Here is a 14,557-nt window from a genome sequence, read left to right as displayed (position 1 = left end):
AAATCAGCTTCAAAGCAATGGTCTTAAATGTGTGACAGCAGTCCACAGTAAAATTAAGATTTTAAAAAGGCATTCTTGAATAATGATATTCATAAAAGGCTTATTAGAAGATTGAGAAAAAAATTACTAACCTCTCATGTAATGCCCATCTTTTCTGTCAAAAGTAACTTTCCTACTGACACTAAAAATTCATTTATTGGTTCATAAAAATACATTTCAAAGCACCTGAATGTAATTGTTGGAGATAATCAGGATGTTCCCAATAAAGCTAAATCAGCAACTTCTGATAAATTCTATCTCCCGATATTGAAAGACACTACAGATAAAATAGTGTGCATTATTAAGAACATTTTAATGCATTAAGGAAAACTACACATATCACAAAGTGATGATGGGTCAATCCTTCCACATACACACACAAAAAGTTGATCACATGCTGATCCACAAAGAAAGTCTTTAAATTTTCAATATATTGAAATACTTGAATATATTCCATTTTTTACATTAGAAGAAAGCTTGAAAGAATAGTAATTAGGAAAAAAAGCCAACTTTATAAAAATTAAATAGTACTCTTATAAATAGGTCAAATAAAAAACACAAATTAATACTTTAAGCTAAGTGAAAATTAAAAACAACATGTGAGGAATACAGCTAAGCAGTATATGAAGGAAATTTATTACCTTAAAAATATATATAATCAAAAAGTAGCTAAAAATCACTGACCTACTATTTCAAGACACTAGAAAAAGAAAAATCAAACTGAAGAAAAACACAAAGAAAAATTATAATCAATGAAATAGAAAATACAGAACAGAGAAAATCAACAAAGTCAAAAGCTTTCTTTTTAAAAAGATCATAAATACTGATAAATTTCTAGTAAGATTGATTACAGAGAAAAGGAAGGAAGGAGGGAAGGAAGGGTAGGGAAAATACGGGGGAAAGGAAGGGACCTCACAATAAATTATAGACAAAAAAGACAGGAATATTATGATTAAACAAATATATTTGCCAATCTGGAAGAAATGGATATATTTCTCTAAAAGTTGAATAAAAGCAGACAAAAGAAGAAATACAAAATACAAATAGTCCAATACATATTAAAGTGTATAAAAATCAGTTTTATTATTATTTAGGCACGTCAGGGGGAACAGATTGAGAGATGACTGCCATTGAAAAATAGTTTGTTCAAAATTTATTATACTCACCAATCACAGTGTCATGGGAGGTCACACAGAGAAGCACCAAGATTGGTGGAGAGACAGAAAGGAAAAAATATGGATGAGAGCCTTCACTGTGGTTTCCACAGGAAGAAACAATGAAGCAGGGTATGCAAGTTTGGGATTGGCTAATTTGAGTACTTTCAGCAGGCTCTACAACACAGTGGGCTGTTCTTTATCTGGTTACCCGTCCTTGGGATGATTAAAGCTGGAGAAAAATGGCCCCTAGTATGAGAATGCCACAGATTAAGTGGCTGATGGTGAGCTCTGGATTGGTTCATTTGCATAAGAAAGGAACACTTGCAGGAGAATCATTTTCTATCTCCAGTAATTGGCTGATTGTGGAAGGGGCAATCTCTTCAAAGTCAACAAGACCCCAGATGCCAAATAATCAGAAACACATGTTTAATAGATAAGGAAATTGAATCCTTTCTTTAAAACCCTCCCACAAGTAAAATCTCAGGTCTAGAAGGCTTTAACAATGAATCTTTACAAACATTTAAGGAAGAATAAATCAATCTTACAAAAAATAAATAAACTCTTTGAGAGAATAGGAGGAAAAAGAACACTTTACTCTATTTCAAGGACACAATATAACCTTGACTTCAAAACCTTAAAAAAGTCATTACAAGGAAGGACCCATCATCTGTCTTCCCTGCCAATAATTCTATCACCAATACTGCCCTCCTTGGACTTAGAGAATGGCTTATTTCCTATTACAGTATTCGAGACATTACTACTGATCAAGAAACTTACTTCACAGTAAAAGAAATGTAGCATTGGGCTTGTGCTCACAGAATTCACTAGGTCTAACATACCCTCATCACTTAAAAGCAGATGATCTAAAAGAACAATAGAAGGGCTTGCTGAAAACTCAATTAAGGTGCCCATTCAAAATGCAGGCTACTAGAATCTGGCTTATCCCAACGTATCTAGCTCAGGAGTTGCCTTCACTATTCTTTGCTCTGATGAAGATGGCATCCAACAGCACCTATTCTTGCTGCTTGCATATCAAACCCATTTTCTGAACTAATTAAGTTAGACAATTATATGAAAATGTGTATAGACTTTACAATATAACGGAAATATACATAAGTATCTAAGTGCACTGTGACCAACTCATTCTCCAGTGTGCCAGAAATCATTTGCCTAAAATCCTTCATTTGCATTAATGGGTCTATATTCAGAAAATTCATTTTAATGTGCTCTCCTTTCACCAATGGTTAGGTGAATGATATGATACCAACAAGCAAACTAAGCAACAAACAAAATAAACTCTAAAAATTATACAAAAATCAAAACAGGTTCTATATATATTCCAGCGAGCAATTATTTAAAAAGATTGAAGGTAATATAGTTTTTAGTCAGAATAACTTCGATTTTTGTGAAATAATTCAGCTGAAACCCATTTCTAATATATTTTTACTATCTTCAGGGTCCCAAGGGTTTGATTTGTCTTTTGAGCTCCTGAGACTCTAGCACCAATTGTGTTATGCCTCCTCTTTAGAGGGCTGAATCCCAGCAACAAAATGTCTCTCCAACCTTACAAGTTTCAATAATTCCACCTATTCCCTTTATTCCTCAAGGTCTAGATACGGTGGCACTGATTGCCTGTGTTACTATTTCCAAGATACTTTAGTGTTTCCTCTTTGCCTTTTCAGTTCTCTAATACACATGATTCCTTATATTATCTGTCTCAAAATAACTAGTGTGGTTCTATGTCCTGGCTAGAGTCTGACTGATATAGGCCTTCTCTACCATTATAACTTTCTCTCTTTTTTTTCAAGGTTTTATTTATTTGAGAGACAGAAAGAGCATGGGGTGGGGGCAGAGCAAAGAGAGAAGGGAGAGGCAGACTCGCCACTGAGCAGGGAGCCCGACATAGGACTTTACCTCAGGACCCCAAGATCATGACCTGAGCCAAAAGCAGACACTTAACTGAGTCACCCTGGTGCCCCAACCATTGTAACTTTCTATTTGCAGTGGCCACCCAAGGATAGTGTTACTCTAGCACCCTCCCAGGATCTCAGATATTAAGTGGAATTCATACTTTATCATCTTTGGAATTTCTTAACTTCAGTATCCACTTATCCACCACTACTACCCAGCCCCCAAGCTTACCAGAGTTCACTCACAACATGGGAGAGCATGACACAAGCTTCACACTCAAATATCAATTCCCTTGCTCTGCTAACTTTCTCTATTCTTATATAAACTTCCAATCCAGGAGAGGTTCTCTCTTCCAGTATAGCAGGAAATTTCCCTTATTCTTCAATTTTCCTATCCTCATTCCTCTAATAAGATCCTTGTATTTCAGCCATCACCATGAGGAAAACATGCCCAGCTATCCTGCTGATTCCAAGAGCCACCTCAGCCAAATGGCAGCATAAGGCAGACTTTCCCAAGCAAACCTGCTGCCTGAGGTAAACTTCTCTAGTTGAGTTGCAAACCTGCAAGTAATTAATACTTTCTGTTTGACACTACTAAGTTTTGAGTTTATTATTCAGAAATAGCTAATTAATACAGAATTTGGATCTGTTAGTCAACCTCTACTTCTAGAATACTTAAAAGAAAGTGGAAATTAGAAAACACTGTTCATGCTTTTCAAGGCTCTATTATAAAGCCATGGACCTCACAATTATTATCTCTGAAATGAGCTTCAAGAAATGTTACCCAAGTCAAGAATTGAACATTTATTCTTTTTGTGTCTTTGCATTCCTGACATAGCATACCATGCAAGACAGAGGGTGCCTCTGGTTGAAGAAGGTGAATGTCACTTATAAACAAGTGTTAAAAAGAAAAAGACATTACCATATTTCAATACATGCTCCTCATTAATATTATGGAATGATGAAAAAAGAGTACAGGCTTTGGAATGGAACTGACTTAACTTTGAACCATAATCTTGCCATTTACAATTTTTGTAGCTAACTTACTCATAGCTTACTAACAAAATGAAATAAGTGTTATAAGTAATAATATACTTATTTCTTACTATGATCCTATCAGGTTATCCATATTTAATTTACCATTCTTACTTAATATTTGAGGAAACAGATTTAAAGAAGTTGCCTAAACTCAGGCATCTAGGAGGTGGAGTAGAAATCAAAAATCCATTTATTTACAAATCACAACTACAATGAGAAAGGCTAAAATCAACAATACAAGAAAAATCAGGTGTTGGTGAGGATATGGAGAAAGGGGAACCCTCTTACACTGTTGGTGGGAATGCAAACTGGTGCAGCCACTCTGGAGAAGAGTGTGGAGTTTCCTCAAAAAGTTAAAAATAGAACTACCCTATAATCCAGCAATTGTACTACTAGATATTTACCCAAAGATTACAAAAATACTAATTCCAAGGGGTACATGCACCCCGTTGTTCATAGCAGCATTATCAACAATAGTCAAATTATAGAAAGAACCCAAAAGTCCATCGACTGATCTATGAATAAAGATGTAGTATTTATATACAAGGGAATATTACTCAGCCATCAAATAGAATGAAATCTTGCTATTTTCATCAATGCGAATGGAGCTAAAGAGTATTATGCTATGTGAAATAAGTCAGTCAGAGAAAGACAAATACCATATAATTTCACTCATATGCAGAATTTAAGAAACAAAACACATGAACATAGGGGGAAAAGAAAGGGGCAAACCAAGAAACAAACTCTTAACTATAGAGAACAAAATGATGGTTACTGGAGGGGAGGTGGAAGTGGGGGTAAAAAACAGGTTAAACAAATGATGGGGATTAAGGAGAACCCTCATGATCAGCACCAGATATTGTATGTAAGTATTAAATCACTAACTTCTATGCGTGAAATAAATACTGTACTACTGTATATTAACTAGCTGGAATTTAAATAAAAACTTGGGGGGGGGAAGAAAACAATATTTCTCTGATTCCAAAGCTTTTGCTCTTAAACTTTAACCTATTCAGGGATGATATTCAAAATATTTAACAAGACAAATTAATATAAATTAAAATATCAATAAATATGTGTCTATATTTATTTTTAAAATTCCCTTCATTCTCAACTCTCTGTATTACAAGTCTGTTTATCAAGTAATAGGTGTTGTAGTACAAACTATTCAACAAATAAGCCTAATAAATTCAAGTCATTTCTTAATTTTTAGAAAATGTTTTTCTAATTTTTTGATTTTTTTAATGCCAACTGTAATTAAGCAAATGATGCCCTTTTCTGAGATGTGAAGTGCCCTAAGAAAGTATATCAAATTCTTCCAGTTACTTTCCCACTTAATTGATAGTCATTAACTTTTAGTCTCTCAGTAACTAGAGGAACGTTATTAACTACAATATTGTTCATAATGCTGAATCTTCTATCAGTTTCTGCTAAACAGAAATTGCATTTAAAAAAGGTTCTATTCCTTACAATAATGTCTGAGATACTCACAGTCTTATCTCTTTTGTTTTAAATCATAAAAATCATTTATTATACTGTCATAGTTATTTTCTGTAACCCTAATTCTTCAGTCCAGAGGAAAATAACACAAAAAGGGTAAATTCGATTGTTAGATGGCCTGTTTGAATTCTGACTTTGTCACTGAAACTTTAAATTCTGTGCCTTGATTTCCTCATTTTTTAAAGATTTATTTATTTATTTATTTGAAAGAGAACTACAGACAACATGCACACAAGTGGAAGAAGGGGCAGAGAGAGGGGGAGAGGGATAATCCTCAAGCAGACTCCCTGCTGAGAGCAGAGCCCCATCGTGGGGTTCCATCCCAAGACCTTGAGATCATGAACCCAGGCAAAAGAAAAAGCTGGTCATTTAACTTAACCAAATGAGCCACCCAGGTGTTCTCCAGTTTCCTCATTTTTAAAAATGACCATAACTGTAGTATTCAAATGAGCTACTATGCATTTGGAATGGTGCCTGGTACAGAACAAGCACCATATAAGCATTAGCTCTTATTTTTATTAATAAAATTAATTTTGTTAATATGTGTGACAGATGTTTTATGATTTTTAACAATTCACATCATTAAATGAATATAAAATGTAACAGATTTTCAGGAGTGATTCCCCTAAAATACATTCAAAACCAAAGTGTCCAATACCAATTACTTCTCTCAAATCCTCTGGTGGGTAGGAAAGTTAGATTTATATGCATTTCACTTTTAACCTGCACAGCTTGCCCTTTGGAGTTTTAACTGTATTAATGAATCTTCTTTGAGACTACCCACTGTGGGAGAGCCTGAGGCTTTCTTTTATTCCCTGGAGGCCTTGGAGGCTATAAAAATTAAAATTCAATGTCATTTGGTTCGGCAAAGTTCCTCAGGGTAAAACTGAACTTTAGTGCTCTACTTGCCACTCTGGGCCCCTCCTTAATTTAGCCTTTAGCCTGTCTTCTCCTAACTTCTTCCTAATTCTTGGAAGCACTCGTGAATATATTTGTTTCTATCTAAAATTTTGGTTATTTGCAGAGAATGGGTCAGTCCAGGTACCAGTAGATCATGCCATTCCAAATATATACTCATCATTAACTCTTGAGTACTATTTTTATTTTTATTTTAAAATAATATATTCACAGTATAAATAAAAATCAAATCATATATGAGTCTAAAATGAACAGTAAAATTGTCCTCTTTGACCTCTCTCTAGTTCTATTCCCAGAAATAATTTAACATTAATTGGATTTCTTAGAGGGCTTTTTCTTTGTATTTACCATTACAAACTTAATATAAGGACTTATACTGTGATCTGTCAATATTTGACATCTCTTGACTCAGTGTACTATAAGAAATTTGACACATTTTACTGCATCCTAACCTATCACTTCTTGCTTTTATTGTTTTATTGATATTAAGTTTTCTAATATTTATATTTTTATATTATAACTAAGCTCTCTGCAATTTGTATAGCTTGATCTAAACCACTCAGTATTAAAACAGAAATTCAAATATCATGGTTATTCCTTACCAAACCAAATCATGTGGCCAGACACATACAGAAGTAAATGAAATTCTGCCACCAAATCCATGACTCCTCAAGAATGATGCATAAATGAGTTAAAAATGGCTTCTTTGTTAATTTGTTTTCATTTTACTTCATCCATGAAATGCTCAGTTTCTATTCTTCTTTAGGGGTATATCATCAGTCTCTCATTTCTCTTTTTATATTTTCCTGGAGCATCTTTACATATGGAAATGTAGAAGTACAAAACTTTCTGAGCTCTTGTATGCCAGAAAATTATTCTCTTGACTCATTTAATTGGATTTATATTGGATAAAGGCAGAATTCTATATCCAAATTTATTTCCTCTTGGAAATTCAAGAAAGTGTTATTCCATTATCTCCTAGTTCTGAAATGTTGCTAATGCTTCTGGGAAAGTGTTGGATATCAGTATGTTTCTCATTCCTTTGTAGGTGACCCAGTTGCTTTTCTCTGTGGAAGCTTCAAGGGTATTTTAATTCTAGTCTTCTGAAAATGCAAAACAATGTGAAAGGGATTTATGTCTTTTAAAATTCATCCTCCTTGGTATGTTGAGTTCTTCTAACTGAAGACTTCTGTCTTTATTTAGTTCATGATAATTTAACATTTTTTATATCAAATACTCCTAATTACTATCTTAGCATTCCATTTATGGAATGCCTAATAAACAGATGTTTGGCTTGTTTCTAGCTTCCATTTGTCATATTTTTAATCTCTTTGTTCTTTTATATTAAACTAATGCTATGTTGTAGTTTAAAAAAAAAAAAAACAATTTCATTGGGACCATGTAAAAGGAAGAAGGATGTATGTATATGTCCTTCATATGAAACCAGAAGCCTGAGTTTTTAAATATTTTTATGTGAAACATATAAATGTTGAAAATCAATCTATATACCCTTAAAATATAGGAGGTAAATTTTCTAATATTTTTATTTTATGTGAAAATTATAAAATTAATTCCATTATTTCAAAAGTTTAAGATTAATTTTGATCTGGGATCAATAATTTGGATTTCTCATGCTATATATATTATACACCTATATGTTTGAAGAGTATCTTCTGTGCAGAAGAGTTTCTAAAACCAAAGTATTCTATGTGATTAAACTATTTTGCTTCTTGGGTAAGCAAAGTCCCACCCAATACTTTAAATTGCAAGTGTTTCATGTCAAAAAAAAAAAAAAAATACTAAAAAAGGAATTTCCAGATCCAGTGAGAGACCAAGTTAAAAGAGAAAAATGTAAATTAAGTAAAAGCAATTGGTAAAGTAACTCATCTTTCTTTAGGGCACATCACCATCTTGTTTCACTACAAACATTAAGCACATACATATGCATTCCTATGGGCATCTTCAGAGACTTGCATTTTTTTTCTAGTAGCTACAATATTACAATAGAAACAACTATGACTCCACTAGATATTCTTATGTTTAAAACCTTTATACTAGTAATAAATTACTTCTGACATACTTCACAGTGGATCCTAATTTGTACACTGACTCACTTAAGAAATACAACACAACCATAAAATTCCTCAAGATAAAGAAATTATCTATTAAAACAATGCATTTTTTTTAAAAAAAACAGTTATTTAACAATTATGAGAATCTCTTACATGTCAAGAACACTGCTAAATGATTTTAACTATCTTTGAATTTATAGCTACAAAAAAAAAAAAGGTCATAGAACCTGATGCTAATTCTGACCCCCTCAAGCAATGTCTTAGAAAAAAATAAGATTCAATAAACTGATATGTCAGAAAAAAATAAGCCCATTTCTGATGGCTCTCACCAAATTAATTCCTATGATTTCTGAGACATTCACAGCTATATTAATTTCACTAACATTGTATTTATCCTTTCTTTAAATTAGTTCTTCCTAATTTTATACCAGTTACTTCACCATTAAAACATCATCAATCAACTCTTGGCATTGTGCATCTATTAGAATTTTATTTCAGCAACCAATGCTACTTCTCAAGTTAATGGCTACACTGTAAAACCTGGTTAATGAGCCTGTTTTGATATGTTATTAGTAATATCTTATTAATTTCCTATTATTAATTTCAGCCCAATTTCTATAAAAATTCATTTTAACAATACCTACCTGTACATGGAAGTCTAACTTTTTAACTGTAAATTTCAAATTGATCTTTTAGTAAATTTATTCTTAATGAATAAGTATTCACTTTTAAATGTCATCTGCTTTACTTATCTCAACTTATTCAATATTAGGTATTTATAAAAAATGGAAACTTAGAAAAATTCATATCAATAGTTTAAAATACAGATTAACGTGAATTAAAGAAAGGCACTCAATGAAGAGACTTAGGTTGCAAGACAGATTCAAACTGAAAAGAAAAAATTTACACTTATGAATAAACTGAGTTGAACCTAAAGTAAATCTTTCACTTTATATTCAAAATTATTATGATTTCCTATATGTCCTAAAAACAAATGTTCTCTAACCCTACAGAAGATCTTCCATATAATAGTCTGTCACAGAGCAATGCTGGACTTCTGCTTAGCTTCAAGAATCTTGTTGAACTTTAAAAACATGGAAGTATCATGCTAGTCAAAGATCTTACAACAGCCTACCAGGTACCTCTCTCAGATCCTAATATACTGTTCATGTTATACAGTCTCCTCCATGATTTCTAGATTTCAAATAAATTTGGTTATAGAGGAGTCTTCTTACCATATCTGACAGTTTAGTAGATCTTTGTGTTCTTGACAAGAAAGCAGCATAGCAGTTAGTCAAGTTAGGTAGTTCATCAGAAATTCCACCAATCTGTGAATTCCAAAAAGCATAGGGAAAGAAGGGATAAAAAGAGTATATCATTTCTATTTATCAATTCAAGTGGCATAGTAAGTGATAAATTTTCAAGAAAGTACATCAATGTTGTTCTATCATTAAATAGAGATAGACATATTCATTAAAAATTTTAAATATAGAAGTAAAAGACTTTAATAGATAATTTATCTTGATGGATATAGAAGTAAAAGACTTTAAGTCAATGAGATGTAAAAATGAAAAAAGAGTTAATTATATGGAACTCTAGAAAAGTAGGATGGATCTACATACATTATTTAAACACATTAAGAGTGAGTTATTACCTATACTGTGATGTCATATTCAGACATCAACTTTTGTTGTTTCATAACATATATGAATATAAGATATTTAGCCAATCATATAGCATTATTTGTTGGTACTCAATTACTAATATATAAAATAAAAACATATTAACAGTAATTATTTAAATTGATTATGTAGAAATCCTTTCATTAATAAATTTTCTAAGCAGAATGATCCACACTCTCTTGAATATTGTAATTCCTTACACACACTGAGGATGTAAATTAATAGGCTACATGAAGCTGGTAATCTAAAATTTTAATTAGCAATTAATTAATCCTTGTGATATTATACTCTTTCTGATTCATCATACAATTTGGTCATTTGCATTCATTTAATATTTTAAAGTCTATAACTAGTAACATTCTTTATGTATACAAAAGAAATGAGAACTTATTTTTCCATTTTTATACACTTCACTGTTTTTATTTCAGAATTTGACATTCATATTTAATAATTCAGAATTTGATACCTAGTAAAATAGATATCTACTTTTCACTTTATGAAGAAAATTAATCTACTAAAATATCCATCCTTCACATACTGTATCTTTGAAACTATATGCCTCTCTACCCTAAATGCTGAAGCTGGTGCTTTTCCACTGTTCTAATATTATTCCTACCTAGTCACTCAAAAAAAAAAAAAAAAAAACCAGGTTTTAGCACTTTCAAAAACAGAAAACTCAATCACATCTTGTAAAAGCCTTCAAATATAGAACATATGAGCCAGCATTATTATTTTGTATGGTTTTATATTTATTGATGCAGAAAAAATAATTTACTTTTATAATAATTTTATTATCATGTACATATTAGAAATTATAGTATAGATAAATTCAAAAGCATTTTGCAATTTTTTTAAAGATTTTATTTATTTATTTGAGAGAGAGAGGGAGTGTAACCACAAGTAGGGGGAAAGTGCAGGGGGAGAGGAGAAACAGACTCTCTGCCAAGCAGGGAGCTGGATGCAGGACCGTTAGATCATGACCTGAGCCAAAGGCAGACACTTAACCAATTGAGTTATCCAGGTACCCATTTCTTGCAATTTTTACTGTTTATGGGTAAAAGTTCAGAAAATGAATCAGTCATTGGATGACTTTGGTTTTAGAGGTAATAAGTTTGCAGATCACATTTTTACCAAAAATAATTTAATCCAGATAAAATATAAGAAAATCTTATTTTTAAAGGCCCCATTCAGTTGTGAATGCTTTTAATGTTAATTAGACAGCATAGACAAGAGGGGTTATGGTTCTAAAGAGGGTAGAACCTCTGAAAGGTAAGCTATCACTCTGTAGGTGCTTTCTCCCAGTGGCTTTTACTCATAGCAGGTAACAGAGAAAGACTTTTGGGTTTTGATCTGGCAGAGGTTGCTGTTAAAGAACTGAGAAAAAGCTCATTGTGGTCTTATTAAGCCAGAATAGCAAAATCACAGGTTTGAGGAGCCTCAAAACACATGATCTGTTTCCCCTTAAAGCTCTTTCCCAGGGGATAAGGGATGGGGTGATGCTAAAAATCTAAGCCAAGGGGCATCTGGGTGGCTCAGTGGGTTAAGCGTCTGCCTTCGGTTCAGGTCATGATCCTGGGGTCCTGTGATAGAACCCCACAAAGGGGTACCTGCTTCTCCCTCTCCCTCTGCCTGCAGCTCCCCCAGCTTGTGTGTTTTCTCTCTCTCTCTCTCTCTCTCTGCCAAAAAGGAAGTCTAAGCCAAATCACAGGGGCATTAAATACTGAAGTTCAGAACCTGACAAAGAGGGATCTTGAAGACATCAGGCTTTGGGCTGCAATCCCTAGAGGACTACACTTAAGAAAATGAACAAATCAGAGGTAAACTAAGCCCTAGAAAAAAATATAATTACTGTAATTCATGATTGGATTAAGGTGATCTCTGACTTTTATCTGCCTTGCAAAGGAAAGTATAAAATCTCTCTAGTAGATCGTAACACCATTTAAAGTCTATATTGCATGCAATATCTGGGATTTTATTAAAAATTAGTGGGCATGCTGAAAGACAGACATGCTTGATGGAAACTCAAGAAAAAAAAATAACAGAAAATAACAGACTCATAGGTGATCCAGATATTTGAGTTAGTACATAGAATTTTAAAATAAGTATAATTAATATGTTCAGGGAAACAGAAGAAAAAAATGAAAAAGGAGAATTAAATACATGGAGAATTTCTCCTAAGAAGTGAAATTCTTGGAAAGATTTAAATAGAATTCATTCTAGAACTAAAAAACAGAATATCTGAAATTGAAAACTTAGATCAATGTAATGGCATTTGAAACCCAGTTTTAAAAAAAAAATTAGTTAATTGAAAGATATCTTTGAAGGAAATATCTAAACTGAAGCACAGAGAGAATCCAAGATGGCAGAGGAATAGGAGACCTTAGTATCACCTTGTCCCAGGAATTAAGCTAGATAGCCCTCAAATCATTCCAAACACCTGTGATCAACCAGGGATCTAAGAAAAAAACAGCTGCAACTCTACAAATAGAAAAGCAACCACTTTCTGCAAGGTGGGAGGTGTGGAGAAGTGAATCTGAGGCTATATATGGGAAGATAAACTGTGAGGGGAGGGAGCCTATGGGAGCCAGCTACAGGAAAGTGATATAGCAGTGGAGTGTAAAATCAGAGCTTTTAGAAGTCTGCTCCACTGAGGAATGTCCCTGCCTGACAGATGGTCAGGTGGCAAAGAGGGGCAGAATCCTATGTGGGATATTGTGGTCTCAGGATGCTTGGGATCACTGGAAAACCAGTGGTGCCTGAGTGTGGCAGGCATCAGAGTAGGGAAGCTGGCTATAATCAACGATCCCAGGAGTGGGCTCTCAGCTCAGTGTTGCCATAAGAACCATGTTATAGTAGGGCAACTGCCCTCCAAGCAGGAGTCCAACAAGCCATAGAACTGGCAAGATGCTCCTTCCTCCTTCAGGAGGAGCAGCTCAGATACACACTACAGGAGTCTGCAGAGATTGGAGACTCAAAGCGGGGTCACATGCCTGTGATATGAACACTCAGTCACAGGCTGAGTGAGCACAGAGAGCAGATGGAGATGAGGAAGATAGGAGTGATTAACTGCTTTTTCTTGAGGGTGCCCTGAGGAATGAGACCCAGAGCTTTTGGCTCTGGGGCTGGAGATGGGAAGCCGCCATTTTCATTCTTATCTTCTAAAGCAGCACAGAAAGCCTGCAAAGAACAAAAGCCATATAGAATAATCCAGAGCTGATTACTTAACCTGTCTCCTGGCAAGGGCAGTACCATTCCAACCAGGACAAAGACACTTGAGAATCAGTGCAACAGGCACCTCCCCAGAATATTAGCACAAACATCCAGCCAAGACCAAGTTTATTAATCACTAAGAATTGTAAAACTTCAGCACCACAGAAATATAGCATAGAGAATTCCTAGTTTATGTCCTACAATTCTAGAGTCTTTCAACTTTAATTTTTTTCTTTCCTTTTTCAATTTCTTATTTTATCCACTTTTTTAAATCTTTCTTAATTTTCACTTTTACAGTTACATTCTCTCCTTTCATTTTATTTTTGTATATATCTAAGTTTTACTTTCTTTATGATTTGGGGATACAGACCAAAATACACCCAGAATGTAGAGTATGTCTGTTTTCTTCACCTTTCTCATCATATTCTCTTTTTTTTCTTCTTCTTTTGTTTTGTTTTGTTAAAGTCTTTTTTTTTTCAAAGATTTTATTTATTTGACAGAGATCACAAGTAGGCAAAGAGGCAGGTAGAGAGAAAGAGGGGGAAGCAGGCTTCCTGCCAAGCAGAGAGCCCGATATGGGGCTCGATCCCAGGACCCTGGGATCATGACCTGAGCCGAAGACAGAGGCTTTAACCCACTGAGCCACCCAGGCGCCCCTGTTAAAATCTTTTTTAATTTTTATCTTTACAGTTACAATCTATTCTTTCAATGTATTTAATTTTATTTCTGCACATATACAAGTTTTTTTTTCCTTACAATTTTGAGATGTAGTTTCTTTTAACAAACCAACCAAAATATACTCAAGATATAGTGTCCTGCTCTGTTCTGTCTACCTGTCAGTTTATGCTCCTTTTTTTTTTTTTGGTCTTTTAATTTTCATTTTTACACTTATATCCTATCCTTTCATTATATTTCATTTTATTTTTGTACATACATAAGTCTGTCTTTCTTTACAATATTGGGATCTACTTTTCTAACAAACAGACCAAAATACACACAGGATCTAGTGTACTGCTCTATTCCATTCACCT

At 33.6% G+C, this 14,557-nt stretch overlaps 1 protein-coding gene across 2 annotated transcripts in view; it reads right to left on the bottom strand.

The window, feature by feature from the left end:
* STPG2 (sperm tail PG-rich repeat containing 2) overlaps positions 1-14,557 on the bottom strand; it is a 586,771-nt gene that overhangs the window by 392,063 nt on the left and 180,151 nt on the right. For both annotated transcript variants that reach the window (XM_032861350.1, XM_032861361.1), the window contains one exon: positions 9,870-9,962. In XM_032861350.1, the coding sequence (XP_032717241.1) occupies positions 9,870-9,962 (93 nt within the window). The remainder of the gene's footprint in view (positions 1-9,869; positions 9,963-14,557) is intronic.

Source organism: Lontra canadensis, unplaced genomic scaffold (assembly GCF_010015895.1).
Source record: "Lontra canadensis isolate GAN:19392208 unplaced genomic scaffold, GSC_riverotter_1.0 scaffold1, whole genome shotgun sequence".
In the NCBI taxonomy this organism is placed as follows: domain Eukaryota; kingdom Metazoa; phylum Chordata; class Mammalia; order Carnivora; family Mustelidae; genus Lontra; species Lontra canadensis.
This window is presented reverse-complemented; position numbering and strand designations above follow the sequence as displayed.